Consider the following 21812-nt stretch of genomic DNA (forward strand, 5'->3'; position numbering starts at 1 on the left):
CAGAACCTGTTAAATAATTTACACACGGACACAATGATTTGTCGGCACCTAAAGACAAAGTGTGTATTTCTCTGCTCTCATTTGTTTTTAGTTCCAGTAATGCAAATAATTTAAACAATAATGCTATGTTATAATTCCAACTGCACATTGGAATCAGCACAGCTTTTGTTTGAAGGGAAGATTTATGAAGCCTAAAAATACTGAAGGGGAATAATTGGTCAAACTTAATTTTGCATTAATGAAATGTCCACTGCACGATATATTAAGCTGTTCTGTTAAAGGGCAGTGAGAATGTATTAATGAGACGGAGAACAGGTCAGGTAATACTCCTAATAGAGCCTGGTAAGGTTGGCATTTAAACTCGAAAATGCTGTGGTCACACACACTGAAACTTGCATAGAAACGACTCCTTACACTTCACTTTATTTAGCTGAAAACCTGTGTTGCATGGATACAATTGCTGCCTAATGACGTATAAACAAGCAAATACAAAATGTGTCTTTTTTTTTATACAATTACTCATATACTTAACATTTGAAAAGGTGTAACTTGAACTCCAAACCTTTACAGGATTAATCAAAGTTATTCAAGCGAGTTTGAATATAAACACACTGCCACATGCAGAATGGGCTCAGGGATAACACCTGTCTTTGAGAAGGTTGCAGTGTTATCCACTTGCTCTGATTCACTTTTAAAAGGCCTCAATGAAAAGGTTCCCTTCTCCTTGTAAGCGCTTGATTTACAGGCTGTTTGTGGTAACGCCACGCAAGACAACTGATTTGCTCCTCCTTTCCTGAAAGAAATTGGAATTTAATTTAGAGAAGGTCTTGAGCAGTTTTTAAAGACTTGGTGTCATTTGTTGGGCTGCATTAGAGATTACCCTCCTGGAAAAGCTTTTGAATCCCAGACAAGTGCAGCCATAGTAACGATAGACGGGAGCCTCTTGGAGGCAGAAAGGTGAAGGGGGACTTCGACAAGATTTATTCTTCTGTGACTGAGACAGTTTCTTTCTTGAGGTCTCCAGCTCCACGAAGAGCATTTGAAAAAGAACTAAAGGGTGGGGGATTGGATAAAGGAGGTATATATTAAGCTTTTCTTTCCTCTCACCACTTAATTTCCTTGCAGGCGCGCCTTGTGCTGTTGTAATGAATGTAATTGCCGCCTTTGATGAGAATGCTATTATCTGGATCACACTTTACATTGGCAAACAAGACTGCCCCTCCCTCCACCTCCACCTCCTATTTAACTCAGCAATGAGACCCCCCAATTATGCAGAGAACAAGTGGCTTTTCATAAAGCCAGTGTGTCGCTCTTGATTGGTGAGGCTTGGAGCCGACCATATGTGGACAAAGGATAGATTAGATGTGATATAGGCACACCAAAAACCCCATTTCCTTGATTAATTTCCTGCATGCCTCACAGAAAAGCCTCGCTCTGTCTCCACTGAATTCTATCTCTCCTTGAAAGACAAACTCCCATCTTTTGATGGATGTGGCAACTCAATGGACAGACAGACATTTTATTGACCCAAGTTTGACCAGAGCTGCCCGGGCTTCAGGAGGGAATGTGAGCTAAAAAGAGAAATGTTTCACTTGCGTGTGGGAGGATTCGCTTATTTTTCTTATAAAAAGCTCAAAATCACTTTTTCTGCCCTCAAACAGGATCATCTCAATTTTCATGCTGATCTTTTTTGTGCTCCCATGTCATAACCCTCTGCACAAACACACACACATTCACTCGCACACACTCCTTTCCCCTCTTTTATACACCCACACACTTACACACAGAAGCATGCGAAACAGCCATGAGATAATAGAGGCAAACAGATATGATGGGACTTTATGAGGCGATGCACGATAAAGCTGCTGTCACCTCAGGAAGTCTAAGTGTTCTTCTGACTGCCTTATTACCGTATTAAAGCACCACTTGACAAATTCACACACACCTTGGCCTGGCTCTGACAACCCGGCGTTGATTCCGACCAATATTCCTCTAGCCTGAAACATCGAGAACAATCAAAAAGACTGTCACAAGTGACAAATTAGACCATTATTTCTCCAAGATTGTCATCCCTGAAATGTATTCATAGCCATTTGTACTTTATCCCAAAGTGATTATTCCTCTAAGCAAGCAGTTGACGAATGATAGATTGGTAATCAATTCATTTGACTATTGTGCTTTGAGAATGCCTGAAAGGGATCGGCGGCATTGTTCGCTCCTTTTCACTTTCATATATATCCAATAGCTAACTCGCGGTGCTGTTGGACCTGATGGATGTTGGCTGCCCGACCACCTGACTCTTAAAGGTTTATACCATCAGAAACAGGTTGCCATCCGGACCCAGTCACACCAGAGAAGAAATTGGCCAATATTTTTGACTGAAGTGGCATTTTAGCAGTATTTATATGATGGCCCCACTACCAAAACCATGGGCCACAAATAAAGAAGATGGTATAATAGCTTTTGACTGGCCAGCCAGCTCCGGACTTGGAATGAAGTGTCCAGTTGTGAGTTATCGTGGCCAAACGTCATTTGTACAGCCTGAAAAGTGGGGACATTTTTCTAGCTTGTCACTCTCTGGCTATAGCTCATTGTCCTGAATGAAGCCTCTGAACGCACAGTTGCTCTAATACGAGTATTTCACTCGCATTGCAAGAGGGCTGGTAATGGATAAGCCTGTCCGTAGGATGATAATATAGTGCGTCCACTGGCACATCTTTAAACAGCAGCGGGTCACAGCAGGTAGACTGTCAACTCCCTGCAAGTGCATCGCTGCCTATATTAAAGAAACGTATCGAAGTATCATACTTGAGAAATGGTGATTTTTCTTAAATGAACCAGCTTACTGATTTATACTTTGAGCTTTCCATTTCACTTTATATTTCAGTAAGTCAGGTCTTAATTCAATATTATGATTCAGTGCTACTCTTTATAGTTCAGCTGATTTTTCTCTTCTTTTTTATAACAGCGTTAGTGGATTATGTAATGACCTGCTTCTTTTTGATGTTTTTTCAAAATGGCATTTCTGTGGAAAATGCATGTTTGCTGTGAATTAAAATTTTAGCAGATAAAGTCCCCTCTTAATAATATATTATATGTATATAATGAAGAAAAACTCCAGTACACTCTAAATTAGCTGTTGAGTTTTGATCTTTGTATGGATCTGCTGTAGTAAAGAGCGCTCTGAATCAGACATTCCTGCTAATGTGAATGAAGTTTTAGATTAATGAGGCTTCTGTCCTTTGAGGATATTGATCAAACACAATCTAACCAAGAACCATTCGCTCCCCTGCTGTAATTTTAATAATGTATCAACATCATTCCTTGGGGCACCAACATTATAGAAAAACTCAAAGCCTGAGACGTGTGAGGCCCACTTAGGGCTAGCTGTGAGTTTTGATCGGGGTATGGATCTGCTGGATTGGATATGGAGTCAGCGTAAAGAGTTTGAAATAGATATAGGGTCTCATAATGTGAGGGAAGTTTTAGATTAATGACATCTTGAAATCTTTGTTTCTCATAGTGTAAAAAAAACAACAAACCATTACATTTCAATTCATTATCTGGGCTGGTTACTTTGTTAATTTTTATGTGATGTTACCCCCCCCCACCCCCCCCCCCCCCCCCCTTATTTTAAAGACACCAGAAAACTTGAAAAGCTGTTTCTGTAGTAACAAAAAATAACACTTAAAACAAACTAAATCTACAGGAATTTGAAAGAAACCTCTTCCCTGTGATAATCTAATGGCATAACAAACCTCTTTTCTCCTGAGTATTTGAAACAAATATTTAAGGATATATTCAAAATGCAGTATTTTCATTGACTGACATTTCTTTATAAGAGAGGGGAAAAAAACGTTAAAGTCACTAAATGAATTTGCACTTACATAAGAGAACAACCCTTGGGAATGCAATGTCATACTTTATTGAGGATTACTTGGAACAAAATAATCTTTCAATTGAACATCTAATACCTGTAAGTAATTTCTTTTTTAGCACTTTTAGCATTAGCATGTAGGCATTTGTTTGGAGTTAGTTTGTAGCATCACTGTAGTTTAACATAAAGGTTTGAACTCTGGGTATAGGGGTAAGAGATTTTAATAACATGAAGGTCATCATGTCTAATAATGTTCATCATTACAGAATTTGTGCCAAAATGAGTTTAGCTTTCCTTAACAAAAGCTCTCTATTAATACATTCACAATTATTGATTTCACCACTTGACCAGAATCAGTTTCCCATGCTCCCCTGCTGTTCTCTTGTCTTCTTCTAGTAACTGCTCTGACATTAGCCAGAGGTCACCTGTGCAGTTAATGCTGCGTTTTTATTTGTGGTTGTGTTATTTTATTACAGACTTGGGTTGGTGTAGTTTGATGACAGATTTTGTGAAAGGGTGAATTTTAGTAAACGATAATAGATAGAAATGACAGCAACACACTGGGACAGTCAGCATATTCTAAATATCTGCTATCTGTATTCAACACACACAGTTTCCTTTAGGAAATATATTCAAATCAAGTCTTCCTTTCAAGATGAATCTTCTGATGAATGTCTGTCAATATGTGGAATACTGTCTGGATTTTGTAAATATTTCTTTTGACGTTTTGCCTTTATTTAGTAGGATAGCTGACGACTGACAGGAAATGTGAGGGAGAGAGAGTTGGGGGTGACGTCCACTAAATGGCTTCTAGGTGGGAGTTGAACCAGCAACCAGTCGCTAGACATGGCGCACTTGCTTTACCGACTGAGCTAAATCTGTCCTGTACTGTTTTCTTTTGACTTGACACATTTCTGACACATGAAAAAATGTCTCCATCCTGACTACACTGCCAGAACCAAACTGATTTGCGTATCAGTATTTTTTTTTTTTTTTTTTTAAACATTATAGATAGAAGAAACCAACCCTGAGTCTGATGCTCCAGTAGCTGCTTCCCCTATGTGTGTTGTCCCTCCTGCAGGCATCGTTAGCCAGACAATGATGGGAGCCACCTAGGCCATAATGGGAGGGTTGACTGACCTCTGGCCCCGTATCGATCCGCTGGCTGTGTCCAGCTGGGCCTCCCCAAACCCAGTCAGCTGGAGAGGTGTTTAAAAGCTAACACCCCAGCTCCCATCCACTCTGCTACACAGTCATTAATTACATCATTTACCTGTGACAGTGACAAACATGCCCGGCCACGCCGCAGTTTATTAGGGTCACTGTATAAAGCCCAGGCCAAACCCGGATCAAAAGCGTGTGTGTGTGTGTGTGTGTGTGTGCACGCATGTGCAATGGGGAGTGAAAGACCCCATCTCATACAGTATGGGATTATGAGTATAGATGCATGCTCAGAAGGGGTGTGTGACTGCTTTGTCCCAGCCTGTCGAGCTCCTTAGTGGGGAAGTTTATTTTGATTTATTTGATATGTTGAAAGACAAAGATTGCCAATTTTCCCGTACAGAAAAGAATATGAGTATGGATTCTAGAAACACGATGGGGGGGGATCACAAACAAAACCAGCTGCAGAGTTTATCATTGTAGTCCTTGTAAAACACCTCACAGGCAATGCTATTGGACATGTTTCTGGATGGAATATAAAATCTTGCAGATTTAAGACCACTTTCTTTTTATGTGTTTTCTGTTTTCACTTTTTTATGCCAATTTGCTGACTCAGTTTTTGGCTGCTCTTTGTTGTCTTTTCTGCTCACAACCAGCTGGTTGTTTGTGGCCCATTTCTTTTGTAGTTTCCTTTGCATTGCCTGTTATTCCTGCCAGGTTCTCCAAACATCAAACTCAAAATTCAGCCCCTTTCCCCTGCCGTCTGCCCCCGTATCGTTTTTCCTCTTTCAGCATCCCCCTTCTTTTTCTCTTTACTGTATCCCTCAACACAATAAAAGATCATTGGTTTCCTCTTGCCATACCTTTCCCACTACACACAGGTATTTCAATTTCGACTCAATCGAGAAGCCTGACCTGCAGACATAAAGAATTGGCTTTAAGGCTTTCCAAATGGAACTAAATCTGCTGCAGGTCACACTGGGGGAAAATAAGCAGCAAATGTAAGTAAGCATGAAATAGTTTTTCATAAATAATCCAAATGACAGCAGGCTTTCTAATGGTGCCATGGGGCTGTAAAAGAATATGTTGCCAATTTCTGCACTATTAAAGGGAAATAGAAAGCCAAATACACAACGGTGCTGGCGGAAAAGTTGCATACCCAGGCCCGTTGGAGTGGAGATTGAGGACACAGTTGGGTGTCAGAGGTAGTTGTAGTCGGAGGAAAGGTGGTGAAGTGATTGCTAGCCTTACAGTCAAGGTCTTTCCTTCTTCACTTCTAATCAATCGTTCAATATCTTCCCCCTTCTCCTGCATGTGCACAGGTAGGCAGCTCCCATCTGTCCCTGTGCAATGTTGATTTGATTTGCACTCATGTTTTTACAAATAATCAATACTCCATTTTAAATAACACAAGGGCCTTTAAAAGTAAATACAACACCATTGACAGAATAGAAAATAAATCCAGAAGGTTTGTGAGGGTGCTGCTTGGTTTTACAAAGAATACACAAATCAGATTAATCTAAGTGGCGGTATATAAAATGATCCTGTAGCCAAGATCAGAAACTGCAATATAAAATGAACACAAATAATTCAGGGTGTATGCAGGGGCCGGACAAGCTTTTCGCTAATATTTAGTTAGCGCACTATTTTTTTTCTAAAGAAATCCCTAAGCCCAGTAAGTTGTGAAGGCAGCTGATGTGTTTTTTTTGTAACGTGCATTGCCTTTCTTACACTCAAACTGTTCATTTTCCATTTTATTTGCGTGGTTAACTGGACTAGAATTTATTTATTTTATTTTGCGAATGATAAAGACATGTTTCAATTCATACCCTGAGGCTATGCAGAAAATGCACAAATAGGAGCATTACATTTCTTAGGAGAAGCCCCTGTGACTGTTAAACCTATGTAGACTATAATCTGATTATATGTATTAATATTTAATTTTCATTTTACTATTCTAGTTAGTGCTGATGGAGCTCATTTGAGCTTACTTTTTATGTTGTTTAGTCCATGGCTCATTGATATTATTTTGAGTATCCTGATATGTAGTGGAGAAGATGAATGCATAGTAAATCAAATAAATACATTTAGATAGATCAATCACTGAGGCCAATCCATATCATAGTGTCTACTTTATTCTTTTTCTTGTTATCCATTTGTTTGTTTTAAATGCTGATTATGCCCTCAAAAACAACCATGCCTAAGTGTTTGGGTGTTTCTTATACTGTGCTGTCTCGGTCATAAAACATTTGATTGGCCTCCTTGGTATAAATGCATCGACTTGAGGCTACATAGTGTGTGTGACTGTGTGAGTGCATTTGTGTGTATGTGTAGAGAAAGAGACTGATTTGAAGTCCCCTTGAGTCAGAATCTGTTATTTATTGCTATTAAATGGTTAATTTTCCTGCGTGCCCTCAGGACTTTGGCGTTGATAAGACGTGAGGGAGATAGAGTAGTCAAGGATTGGTGTGAATGCGTGACACATTTGGAGAGCAGCTTGATCCATTAGGAATGTTGTATTTATCCCATTTGAACCTAAACAGAGAGAGCATCGTGTTGTGATGTGTATTATTTATTACCTTAAGTGTACATATTTCATATGACAAATCCATTTCCATAATCATATCTGTTCTTTGTATTATCTGCCCCAAACTTTGTAAACACTTATTTGTACTTATCTACTTGAAAGTCAAAGTTTTGGACTAAAGTGCAAAGTAAAATAAAAAATCCTTCAACTCGTTTGCAGACATAAGTATGTATGCTCCTACATGGATGTAGTTTAGAAACAATGGAAAGCACACACCTTCAGAAACATTTTCTGGACTGAATTTACCAACGATTATAGTTATGGTTCATTTTAAAGTTCTTAATGTGTTAGTTTTACTTTTATGTCATATTTTAAGTTTTTTGATGAAGGTCATCGACTGGAAGCAGAATCTCTTTCCTGTTTGTGTCAGGTTGGGTTTGTTTGTTCCTTTATTTTATACACAAACACAAGTTATTAGTTTTTTTTTTTTTTTTAATTTCACAAAAATAAAAAAAACAAATTACATGTTTTTTGTTGCATACATTCATGAATGGTTGTGAGGTTGGGCAATGGAATTGGGTAACTAAAGCCTTGCTTACGGTTGAAATAATACATTTTAAAAGATCAGACTCAACTGTTTTTTTGGGTACAAAACAGATTGTATTGTAGAAGTATGTCCAATTCATTCCAAATGTGTTCAATGTGGATGAGGAAAGAGATCAGTGCAAGTTATTCCAGCCAAACCCCAAAACAACATTTTGCCATAGACCACATGTTTTCCCCAAACTAATACAACACATTTGGATATGTATTAAATACATACTGCTGACTGAAAACAATAAAAGCCTGTCGAAGCTCTCTCAATCTCACCCTTACTCTAGCTGTTTTCACACATGCACTCCTGAAATTTTCAGGCTTACTGCCCTCGACAATTGTCCTGAGTTGGTTGTTTACACATGCACGTCACAGCAGGAGGCTATTCCTGTTGGACGGGTTACGGTTAGCAATTTCATTTCGTGCATAGAGATGGAGTCTATGGCTGGAATCTGGATGTAAACGACACCATCCCGTCCCGCTTGCTTGCTTGCGGTGAATTCTCCTGAATATTACCTGCTCCGTTCTCACATTAGCTCACCCTAACGCCACACAGAAAATTGACGAGGGGGGCCGGCAGGAAAACAGTCTTGATCAAGTCAGAGTGAAAATTTGGCTGTCAGCATTCACACATGCAGCTTAAATTGTCAGATGTCTGTGTCTGTGTGTGTGTGTGTGTGTGCGCGTGTGTGCGTGCATGCGTGCGTGTGAGTGTGAGCAAGCCACTCATGTCTCCGCTCAAATTTCCTCTCGTTAGCCTGTCTTGACAGCTGCGAGGAGAGGCAGAGGAGCCATACTAATCAGCTGACAGTAATAGCACTCTTTACCAGCCCACGACACAAGAGAGGGAGAAAGGAGAGCAAACAAACACCAATTACTGTCCGTCACGAGGAGGTGGGGGTGGGGGTGGGGGGGGGCAATCATGTTTGGGCACTCTTTGTGATCATGTGCTCCTTGCTACACTCACAGGCTAAATAAGAGGGTCAACGGAGTGTCCACGGGGAGGGTACAAGTATTAGTGTTGAGTAGGAAAACACTTTTTCTGGTCTCTGACCTGGAGATTAAGACTTGTTGAAGTTAATCGGAAAGTTCCTGCTTTGTGTTTTGCTATTTCCTGTGTTGTCCTCTTCAGTTTTGAAGTATCCAATACTCATGATTCATCTGTGTCAGACTGTGGCAGGTTGATGGAAAAGCAGAAACAAAGAGGCAGATAAAAGTGCTATTAGTTTTGATTGGTTGGTAATGGGCTTTTATTCATTAGCCAATCCATTGATCCATCTGTAATCAATATTAGCTCGCTCCCAACCCATGAGCTGAAACTCAATCCATTTCTGAGACAAGACAAAATTGACCCCTGCCCTTCACGTGCTTGATCCTGAAGAGAAGATCTGGTTCCCCTTTTAATGTGGAGTTCTGTCACATTACAGTGGAGTGCACACATCAGTCACATGTGTACGTTATGGGGCTGCAGGCTTCAGAGGCCGTCTGAGAGATTGAAGCCAAAGGAAGATTGTCTGATCTCCGTGGCCTGTGCTTGCACCCTGTCTGTGGTTCCTGTCTCTCCTGTGAGTCTGTTCCTCTGGTCTGCTTCTGGGGTCTAGGGTAACACTTTCTCATTCCTCTCAAGGCCACATCCTTGATACCAACAGCTCCTCAATAATGTAGTGACACAGAGAGATCAGCTGTCTCTGTGGATGTGGACAAGATAATGTGGTGACACGGAGTGTGCATTACGCTAGTTCTCTGGTTCGGGGCTCTGGGTTTGTAGCCAAGCTCTTTAAAAGACAGTAGAGTCAGTTAACCTTACTTGAATTTGTTTCCTTGACGGTGGAATTGGGCGCCAAATGTAGCCATAGATATTCCAAATCCATTCGCTGATTAAGAAAGATTCAAATTCACAGATTATGTTCTCACACTTATTTTTCAAGTTAAGCAACTCCTTGCATTGTCATGCTAGGTCATAAAATATACACACTTTATCTCACAACTCTGGAATCTCAATTAAATGCACAAGGCAGAGTCTGTTGCGTCTCACACAGAGGCACTTGTAAGTCTGTTTTCTTGCTTCTAACATATTGATAACATGAAAAGGTCTGTTTGGTTACGTTGAGGCGAAAACGACATGGCAAAGACTAGGGTTGGGTGTACATGATAACTCAGTGTTGGCTTTTAGGGATGTAATGATACCTTGAGATAAAATTTAAAAGGCGATACAAACGTGGGCAACTTATATTGCTGACAGGAAAAAAAATACATTTAATACTGTATATTGAAATGGGGTGTAGAAATGAGTTAGGCACATAAAAAAGTGAGACTAGAGAGACTAACGAACTACACAAATAACAGAAATCATTGTTTTCACCTTCTTTAACTTCTGGTGCATTAGTGCCCCCAACTTGTCAACCTTTACCTTGAATCTCTACAATCCCAATCCATGTTTTGAGTGCAGTTTAGAAAAGACTTTGCTATCATTAGTTCAATGATGACAGGGGTGTCTAAACCTAAACTCTGAAATAGATTTTTATTTAGTAGAAAAGTATGACCTGTGAAAATATGTTTGTTTGTGTCCTTTCTCGTAATTTTACAGAAAATATATTAAAACCTTATTTCTGTACGGATGCTGTATGTAGGTGAAGCTAGCAGCAGTACTATTTAAGTCTTCTAATAAGTGTATTTAAGAATACGTCCATCTACTCCTCTTATTTATTTATGCTGATGAGTTTATCGAATCAATGAAGTGAGTAATAAGATTAAAAATAAACAAGTTCCTTTTTTTAAACTACAGTCTTGGTTAAATGGGTCGCCTGGGTCACATTTAGATATTGTTAAGTGGCTTTGAATAGCTGCCTTGATTTCACAGTTCCAAATGACCCGCGATAATCAGGTCATTAAAATGAGCCTATTCTCCACATCTGACACACTTCCACTCCTGCCTCATCTGAATAACAAATCAGTTCTGGAGTGCTTTCTCAAACAGAAAAAAGGAAAGAGGGAAACCAGACTTTCTCTTTATTTTCAGGTTAACCTTATCTCTCTATATTCTGGAATAAAGATGGTAAGTAAGCTTGAGGGGGGAAAAGGTCCTGTCAAAAGTGCCAGTGCCTGTGTGAAAGTACCCGGTTTTCTTAATTCATCCCTTAGGACCGGATAAGTCTATCAATCTGTTAAATTGGAAAGCCATTAGGTGCCCTGGTTTATGTGTTTCAAGCTGTTAACTAGAGGCTGATTGATTGTTGTTCCTTTGATGGGATATGCTGATCTAATCTCACTGTGTGCACGTTTGCAATAAATTACACAATTCATTTCCCCCATTTAGAGGGGGGGGGGGAGCACACCTCCAGGCATGCCTACGCTCTGCAGGCAAAAGAGCAGGGAACCTATTTTATGGTGCCATTTAGCCAGCAAGCTTTCAGCGATCCCAGCCTTCTTTCTGAACCCCTCCCCTCACCCTCTACCCCTCCAAAAAATCGAAGCATAATCAAGGTGTATGTTTAGAAAATTTATTGTTATAATTTCCCCCCATAATCTCCTCCATTTTCCTGCAGCCGTGCTGACATAGATCATCATCTAAAAAGAGAAAATGGATAGCAGTTTAAAATTTATCGGTCTTTGATTCTCAATTATACGTGTTTATGACTTCATCTGTCTTCAGTGACTTCAACCTTTTCCATTATGGCGGAATATTGTTTGTACGGAATCCATTAAATTCACAAGGCAGGACTCTAATGGTGGGGCTGCAGCGATTTGCAGAGGGAAAAGTTTTGAAAGGTTGGCTTTAGGAAAAGCGCGACTGTTATGACACAAGAAATTGCTTTATTGATGGGCTTCTCTGCTGCCTGTGCATTTGGCCATTTGTTACCCGGCCCATATCTATATCTCAGGCTGACACTGATGAGAACTTTTCTGGTGCCCTCTCCAGATTACCGAGTTGTAATGACACATACGGGCAGAGACAGGCTGGGTAAAAGCTGACGATCCGGGGCAGAGTTTTTAGAGGTACAGAGGGGTGGATATTGAGGCTGGGTGCCTGCAGGGCAGAGATGAAGCTGCCCATAATAGAGAAAAAGGGTTACATTGCTTCTATGACTGTTTCCATCCAAACCTTATAGAAGTCATCATCTCTGCTGAGAAACAATAAAGAAGGGAAGGAAGAAGTGATACAATGAAAGCAGGAGAAATCAAGAGAGAAATACCACTTCTATGTTCATGCAGTACATGTTAAATAGCAATTTTCAGATTGTTTCTAAAGTGAAGTAATCATGCACTAAGGGATTATTATCAACAAGAGTTCATTTACCACTGAAAAATGATCACTCTCCTCTCTAAATACATGTTTCCTGTTTACACAGGAAGTAACAAGATTCCCTCTAGTCAAGTGGCCGCTGAAGTGTTCCAACCTGGATGACATTGAGCTCCTTCGACTGGCTGGTGCAAGAGGCCGAGTAAAAGCTAATCAGGTTGTAATTCAAGATTCGCCCGGCCACTTAAGATCAATACCTGCACAATCCCAATTAAAGCTTGCCGGGTCAGTGGAGGGCCACCAATTCCCTCACAAGTTAAAAGCAATACTTAAATCCAAGCAATCTCAGTGTGGCCTTCGCTTGCTTTTAATGGCTCAACAGTAGTGTCCAGTTAAAGTGCAAGAAGGACACAGAGCAGAGGGGTTGAAGTGATTAAATGCTGCTGTTTGTGTGGATGCAGTTTGACGCCAAGATGTGGTTGAACAGGATTCTGTGCAAACGCTCTGCTTCAATTCCTCATACCAGATAAAAACAATCTGTTCTGAAAGGGTTTCATGCATGGATAGTGTTCCATCAGCTGACAGCTACTTTTACCTTGGTCTGAGTAATTTTGTACTAGAACATTGTGTTTACTCTGACAGGTTGGTATTTCAGCTGAATCTGACTATTGTTATTCCTCAGATAGGCTCAAATGTGTTCCTAACCTCAGAAACAGTGTCGTCAAGTGATTCAATGCTTGTATGATCAGATTAGAATATTTCTCTTATGCCAAATTACTTAACCATAATTTAAGAGGAAATATTGTATCTTAATTTCTTATTATTATTCGACAGCTTTAGCCACTATTTATTTATTACTAATAAAGATTTGATATATAAGACATCTGAATTACATTATCTGATACAAGGTTATGGTTTAAACTATTACAAACAATAAAACAAATCACAGTTAAAAGTCACTTTAACCAGCTAGAAAAGTATTTTATTTATTAATAAAAATCTATGAATGATATCATAACACTCAAATGGGCCATTTGTATCCATATAGTTGTTTGACTTTAAGTGCATGTTCCTTATGATAGCAACATAGTTTGAAATGTAATATTATAGTAAATGCAGAAACTTTGACTTTTTGCAGTACAGCATTGTTAAAAATCAGAACTCTTCTTTTTGTTTGAAAGCTAAAAGCTTTAATGCTCCTACATGTACTACATCAATAACAGTCTTTATTCTCTAAATTAATAATTATACAGGGACCATTCTTTACACAAAAAATACTTTTATTTTGTATACTTTAAGAGCACAATTACCAATTACACTTGCTTACATCAAATGTGGAACGTTTATTGTGCAGTACTGCTTCTTTTTCTCTACACAATAATCTGAATACTTCCTCCACCACTGCTCAACACTCACAACCACAAACTCACCATCAACATCTCACATACTCACCTATTTTCCCCCCATTTCCCCTGCAGTTTTCTCCCTCTGTGCCTTTGCCGTTGCATCCATGTCTTTTATCACAATCTTGACCCACAGAAAGGAATTCTCACAAGATATCAAAACAAAAATCTATATTTAATATGGGAGCAATTACAAAGCGAAGTTGGCTGCACGGGGCCGTTGTCACCCGAGCGCGTGTTTTTCATCAAATAGGTCATTAGATGATGATGGATGTAAACCTATAAAGTATCTAAACTGGACCTTTTAACAAACCACGAGCAACACTATCATTTCTCTAATAGAACCTGCTGACCGTGTCATTCCCTCCTGCCATTTGTCATTTTTCCTTGTGAAATAATCAATATCAGGGCGCTTTGAAATAAATAATATAAAAGTCATAGTAACCTACCCGCGGAGCAACAAAAATAGACTTATGGAGCATTCAGAAGGCCTATATGGCCTGTGGGCAGTGTGTACTGTATGTTTCTAATCGATGCATAATATGAACAGTATTCTTTAAAAACACAGAACACAGGATCTTAGTTTGGACTGTTTGTTTTCAGGGTTAGCATCTCTTGTGCTCCTTTTATCATCAGTTAAGCATGATGAACTACCTAATAGCAGTAATGGATTGTAAAAAAGCATTATCTATGGCTTATTAAACAGTACTGGCCCATTATCTGTTTTACAATTTCAAAACAAAATGCATTAATCTAGCCTGTACAATATACATCCCTACAATACTTTAATCCAAGAGTTCAAATAATGATTCAGAGATAAGAGTGATAATATTTTTACACTCAGCAGCTCCCAGAAGTTAAACTTCTACATCCTACCGAACATTTGGGTCACATCGTCCATCGTCAGGCATCAGTGTCTCTGTTTGATTTCCCACATCCTCCCCCTTCTATTCATTTGAAATACTTTGACCAAGATGTAGAACAAATGGTTAAAATATATTTCGTCAAAGACCCGCACAAAACAGAAGATGTGATGTCGGTGCATAGCGTGGCTTGGTGCTACTTAATGAACTTATCAGCTCTGTCTATGAATTATGACCTGGATTATTTAAAAGTGATTTACTCTTCAATAAATACTCAAAAAAAATCAAGAGATTTTACCAATGCCACTTTAATTGCGGCATTTCAGTTCATGATTTTGTACAATCATTTCTAGTTTTGCATGTCAGCTGTTATGTTAAATACAAATTATATCTAATCTTAAAGTCCACAAAAATGTTGGGGTCATAATAAGTACAAGAAGAAAGGTGTGCACACTTACGTAAGAAGTGTAATAGTTTTAAATAAGTATAAGTTTAATAAGTTTTCACTATTATCTGGGGTCTAACTGTAACTCATGAGCTGCTCGCTTAATGAACACCACATGCAAATTACACAGACATGGTGTTGCTGGAAGAACTCTACACATAATGTGGTAACTTGTGTATTGTCAATTTTCAGTTCAACCTATGATTTGCATTGATTACCTGGAAAGGTGAGACCTGCTTAGCCCCATAGGCATGTCCCCACAACGTCATCAATACAAGCACACACACACACACACACACACACACACACACACACACACACACACACACACACACACACACACACACACACACACACACACACACTTCTTCAAACGTGCATTTCCTCCTCAATGCCCATAGAGGGCGCTGTCTCCCCGTTCTTCCTCTTTTTCTTCGACACTATGCAGCCTCCACCAATGGACTGCTTTTTAACAAGTCAATTAATATCAATGAGTGAATATACATAGCACATTTACAAAGAGTGCAATCTGAGGGATGAATTAACCAAATCGATTAGGGAGGAATAAATGAGTATGCGACCCACAGACATGCTGGAAGTGGCCCCTCGCTGGAAATCAATGAATTAGAAATATGAATCTAATCGGCCTTTGGTGACACACATCGAGCTGCAGCAGTGATCTCAGGCCTGTTTCATATATTATATCTGCGAGGCTGAGAAGCAAACATTTAGGACGTTTGGACGAGCTGAGTGCTTTCTATTTCTGAACAGATAATAAGGTGTTTTAATGAGTAAAAGTAAATACAAAATGAAAAGCCTAAATAACATCACACGATTCCAAACCTTTTTTTTTTTTTTTTTTTTTTTTTTTTTACTTTTAAGCCATTGTATTATTTCACGAATTGGCCTGTCAGTAGGATTGTAACATGTCTGTTTCATAGTTGTTAAGTGGCTTGCTTGTTCGTCCCTCACGCATAAAGCACTTAATTTTTTTTTTTTTCACATATAATTTTATTTTATTCAGTGATGTCTGTTTGAATGGACCCAATAAAAAAAAAATGACAAAATGAATGCCATCTTTAAACAATGAAAGCCTTGAGTACCGGCCCACATACCAAAGACAAGGGATACATAATAAAGTCTATTTATAGCAACAGTTTTTAATAGCTAGTAAAAGTAGTTACATTGTATCACCACATGTGAATAATTACTAAAATCTGGATTATGGGTCAAGTCTTAAACTCAGTATGATTCTGTGATATAAATTCGGTTTTAAGGGTGTTCATCCCACAGCTTCTTTTTTGGCGCTGTGTTCATTTGCAGCCTAATTGGACTGTATGAGACCAATAACAGGCGAGCACACACAGCCTGCAGCCATGAGCGCACAGAGGGGGGGAGGATGCTCTCTCTCTTTCTCTCTCTCTCTCTCTCTCCTCACCGTCTCTCCCTTAATCCCATTTGCCATTGTACATGCCCAATCGCCTATACTTTCCGCATTTAACTTGGATGACATTTTTATTTCATCATTAGCATCAGACGCGAGACTGACTGACACCGTGGACACAGTTTGCGATTTTTACGAAAGAGCCCGGAATGACACATCTCTGTGACTTCACGCATCTTTTCGCCGCGCAAACGTTTCATTTTCTAATTTTTCTAGCCTAAAACGGACTTGTGGTTTTACGCGCTCTCCCGGTGTGAACTCGAGCAAAAAAAAATAACCGATAAGAATAAAAGAGGGACTTTTCACCGCCAGGACATCCTCTGTCCGTAAGTCAGCCTTGTTTTTTTTTCACCTCTTTTAACTCCTGCTTCCGTGGTCCTCCACGTACAGACCACAGCCACAGCGATGCCAGAGACGACGCAAGAGACGTGCGCTCCGGCCAAGGACTCTCCTTTCTTCATAAAGAACCTGCTGAACTGTGACAGCAAACCGTCCAAACCCAAACCCATGTTTACTGCCACCAAGGCGGCCTTGGAGGGAGGATTTTCTCTTTCCCAGGTCGCGGACTTCAACTTTCCACGCTTCGACCTGTCCGCACAGAGGTTCACTCTACCAGCTCACTACTTGGAGCGCACCTCGGCGTGGTGGTACCCCTACACCCTCGGAACATCCGCCCACCTGCACAGAACCGAAGGTAAGCCTCGCACATACAGAAATCATTTCTATTTATCATGGATTAGCATTTAGTCTGACTTTTGCAAACTGTTGTACATAAGGTTTTGTAGTTTGCGTGTATCTCTTCAATCATTAAAATAGAGGGTGATCTTTATTTTTCTAAATCATCATCTTTCATGTTTCATCACCATGTTCCCTAAACGTGTTGTGATACTTTTCTAGTCACTGCACTTCCTCATCAGACATTTTACACTGCCAAAGTGGATTTCTGTGCGGTTTGTTGGTAGGAGATCTCATGCTGCACAGGGATTTCAAGCCTTGTCCTTAGCCTATTTTGTTATGCCACGACGCGGGATAATAGATCAATAAAGTGACAACACTGAGCATAAAATGAAGTAGACATCATCAAATCATAGGATGAGGTTGACGATGCGCAGCATGCTTTGATTTGTCTTTTGGCGCTCAGTGTGAACGTGTTACCCCAGAGGCTCGGTCACTGACAGCGACTTTACCTGCCTGTTTCTGTGATTTATTCACGAGGGATTTAAAACACGAAATCATGACTGTCAGTATCACACGCTTATGCAAAGACAAAAAAAATATTTTCGTCACTTTTTTCTATTATGAGATTAATGTAGAGCCCTGATTTAACATATAGGCCTATATAACTTTGACTGTTTTATTTTAAAGTCTGTTCAAAGTGCGTTTTTAGGCTAAAAAATAAAAACAATGTTTAAAATAAGGTTTATTTAAACACGGTTTTGTCAGTCATGTCTAACTTTTTAAAATGTGAAAATGTCTATGTCACAAGACACTTTTTTCAGGCACTCTTTTATTCTTTAAAAATCTAAGCTGAATCTATCGGACCCCACAGTCGTGTGCTGTAATAAAACAGGCCTTTGTATTTATGACAAACCTTCCTCTCTCCCTCTGCCAGTTACCGAAAAACCAGGAGCAAGAGACTCCTCTCCTACCTCGGGCACAGACAGAGACTCGCCGGAGCTGGTTCTCAAGTCTGAGCCAGACGTCAAAGACGACGACGAGGACGATGATCACAACAACAACAAAAGCGGTGACGAGATCATCCTGGAGGAGAGCGACACGGAAGAAGCCAAAAAAGACGAACTGGGGGAGTGGAAGAAGAGGGACGACGACAAGAAGCCGTGCCGCAAGAAGAAGACGCGCACGGTTTTCTCACGGAGCCAGGTGTTCCAGCTGGAGTCCACCTTTGACATGAAGCGATACCTGAGCAGCTCGGAGCGGGCCGGTCTGGCTGCATCCTTGCACCTGACGGAGACTCAGGTGAAGATCTGGTTCCAGAACAGGAGGAACAAGTGGAAACGACAACTTGCCGCGGAACTTGAGGCCGCTAATCTGAGCCACGCAGCCGCGCAGAGGATAGTCCGGGTGCCCATCCTCTACCATGAGAACTCGGTTTCGGAGAGCGGAGGCTCCGCCAACGTGCCAGCGAGCCAGCCGCTGCTCACCTTCCCGCACCCGGGCGTCTATTACTCCCATCCCATCGTCACATCTGTGCCGATGCTCAGACCCGTTTGAAAAAAAAGCCAAGTCAAAATAAACTCATCTGAAAGTAAAAAAAAAAGTAAATAAGAAAAAAAGACTGAATATTTTTCTACAACTGACTGAATGAAGAAAAAAAAAGTGAGATGATGTAAGGCCTACATGGACCTATTTTGGGACAAATAATGTGTCATTTTCCGTAAAGGTTCCGTTTACAAGTGATTGACAACTCAGATCCCACGTTTATTATTATTATTATTATCATTATTATTATTATTATAAAATGTTATCATCACCTCAGGAGTCCACTCTTGCTTACCACTGCCCGATAAATGTTTTTTTTTTATGTTTCCCCTCCTTGTTTTCACACCATGACTGTTTCAAGGCTGCGGACAAGCAAAAAAAAACCAAAACGATTGTTTAAAAGAAATTTCGGCCCAAGCCCGCGCGCGTGCCTGCTCTTAATAGGATGATAATTTGATTTATTTCTAGAACGATAATGTGCAATACACTGACGGTGAGCTGTGAATGAATGAAGCCACTAAGCCTAAGCAGTCTTTTATTATTTTTTTTAAGCTACTCATGGAGGAATATTTTTTGATTCGTTGTAATTTTCTTGCTTTTCAAAGCGCGTGACGAGGGACAATCAAGACACTCTGGACTGTAAAATAATCATGTAGCTTCATGTTTAGTTTTAGTGATTGTCACTCTGGTTCCCTCCACATTGACACGTCTTTCAAGCACAAGTGTTAGTTCAAACGTGTCCTAACCTTTGTGTTTTTGAACAGGCAAAAATATTGACTAAACACTGGTGTACAAATATGTAAATGTATATATTTAATGAGACATGTGGGGCTGCCACTTCCGGGCTCTCCTTTGTATAGAAAAAAAAAAGTTTTGATATTGTATTGCTGAACCATGTTGTGAAATAAATGGAGAATATTCCTTAATTTTTAGGATATCTTTGTTCCACTTTTGTTTGATTTAATTAAGTTTAACGTATCAATTCACGAACTAAGTCTACTTAAGCTTACATGTATAGTCATTGTATAATTAATGTATATTTTTACATTTCCTGTCACCCTTTGTGCGCCAAGAGACGCAAAAATTAAAACCAGTAGACGACTGACCAAATTGATATTTTGACAGTGCAAGTGAAACCCTCCGACGCACACACGCACACGCACACACACACACACACACACACACACACACACACACACACACACTGACACACACACTTGTAGCTTGAGCAGGTGGGTCTCTGTAATCATCTTAGTGTTATGCACTTTAAACAACGTTGTTTTACATAAAAAGTGACTCGGTCAATTAGATGCGTAATTGCCACCATCTTGCCAAAATTATGGGTAATGTATTCAGAAGAGGACATTACTCCCTGAGTGTGAGCTTCTGTCTTTTAACATTTACTCTTCCCCTCTCTCGGCCTTGTGTGTGTGTGTGTGTGTGTGTTTGTGTGTAAGTGTGTGTGTTTGTGTGTGAGTGTTATGCTTAGTTCGCGCTTGCAGGCAGGATCATAAGCTCTGAACTCCATCGCCATAGTGTTTACAATTTTACTTTTAAGTGTTTATTCTATGTATTCTTTGCCATTTAATTTGTTTTCTGCCTTATTTTTCTGAACTTTGTTTTATTCTCAGTTAGCTACTTTATTTATTTACCTGTCTTGCAAGGGTCACCTGAAAGTCATCTATATTTGTCTGTTGAGGTGACACTTGTTTTAGGACACATACGAAACGTTGTGTTGATTTAACAACCATATCATATATATTTTTTAATATGTCCTATAAAATCTCTCAACATCACAAACGTTAAAGCTTGTATCGCTTTTAGTGGCCTTAATCAGGACTATTTTTACCAGCCACACCTGAACAAAAACGCGCCAAAAGGTGTACAATCTTCATTTATAATGAAATGATTAAACTGGTACTTTGTAACACATATGGCCCTACAGGTGTCACTGCACACATAATTGACTTTCTCAATCACAAAAAGCCTACGTTAGACTATAACTAAATAATAATAATAATAATAATAATACTATTAATAATAGTAACATAAATAACAACGAAAAACTCAACAAAAGGCTTTATAAAGACAGATTAAGAGTGAAACATCGAGATAATCCTGCTTGTTTTCAAACACATTTGACTTTTAAACAGTCATTTTTTTCTTCAATTAATGAAGCTATGCGGAGAGACATTTTGATTTACATATTTGTTTTTGTTTTTAAGATATTTTATGTCTGAGATGATAATCCACATTTATAAAACAGGAATTAAAATACGCTTCAGGATGCCACACCCAACGAGGATGTTGACGTTTCATACTTCGTGTGGGGAAGAAATTAAGGTTGAGCTTTATATGTCAATAGGCTATAACATGATACTGTGCACCTGAGCCTTACTGTTTTACAGTCACAATATATAATGGGCATAATATGTATACATCTAATATAAGGTTGGGGATGGGCTGTGTGTGTGTGAGAAGTATAAAAATTAATATAGGGACCAGGAAGAAATAATTAATAAAAAAACAAAAACAACAACCAGGAAGGAATGTTCGATTCAAACAAGGGTGTGTTATGGTCTGTTTCTTTATCAATATGATTATTACCTCCAGGATGTTATCAGGTGCCAGTCTTCAGGTGCTCATCTGCAAATAAAATAAAACCGCTTCTACATCCTCCTTTGTGTTTCCTTAAGCACAGGCAGACAATTTATAAACTTCTTAAAGTTGATAAATAACTGCAGCAAATAAAACAATGCATGCTTATGCACTTAGATTGGCCAAACATGCAAAATACACAGAGAAAAGTGTTGAAATAAAACACGAGATATGTGCGTGAATCAACAATGGAGGCACGTGTTTCCCTCTGCCAGAACACAATTTGGCTGAAAGGTCATTTTCTGTTTTCATCTGCAGTTATTGGGAATGAATCCTTCAGCAATAAACTCTATGATGACCTCATCAAGAGACAAAGGGTTCATTCAAATATCGTCAGATCACCCAAGTATTGACGTGTACCTACCACGCACACTCAACAC

The 21812-nt window shown here is 39.5% G+C and overlaps 1 protein-coding gene across 1 annotated transcript; it reads left to right on the plus strand.

Annotated features, from left to right (window-relative positions):
• The first annotated feature begins 16523 nt into the window (after positions 1–16523).
• Positions 16524–19700, plus strand: hmx3a (H6 family homeobox 3a). The gene is made up of 2 exons (XM_020639196.3): positions 16524–17248; positions 18167–19700. The coding sequence occupies exons 1-2, from the start codon at positions 16960–16962 to the stop codon at positions 18784–18786; spliced, it is 909 nt and encodes a 302-aa protein (XP_020494852.1). The 5' UTR covers positions 16524–16959; the 3' UTR covers positions 18787–19700.
• The last annotated feature ends 2112 nt before the right edge of the window (positions 19701–21812 follow it).

The sequence above is a fragment of the Labrus bergylta genome, chromosome 10 (assembly GCF_963930695.1).
Source record: "Labrus bergylta chromosome 10, fLabBer1.1, whole genome shotgun sequence".
Lineage (NCBI taxonomy): Eukaryota > Metazoa > Chordata > Actinopteri > Labriformes > Labridae > Labrus > Labrus bergylta.

Excerpts from the sequence above, each read along its gene's own strand:
- hmx3a (XM_020639196.3), top strand. The coding sequence starts at position 16,960 with ATGCCAGAGACGACGCAAGAGACGTGCGCTCCGGCCAAGGACTCTCCT. Across the intron at positions 17,249-18,166 it reads CCACCTGCACAGAACCGAAG|TTACCGAAAAACCAGGAGCA; the intron begins GTAAGCCTCGCA and ends TCCCTCTGCCAG.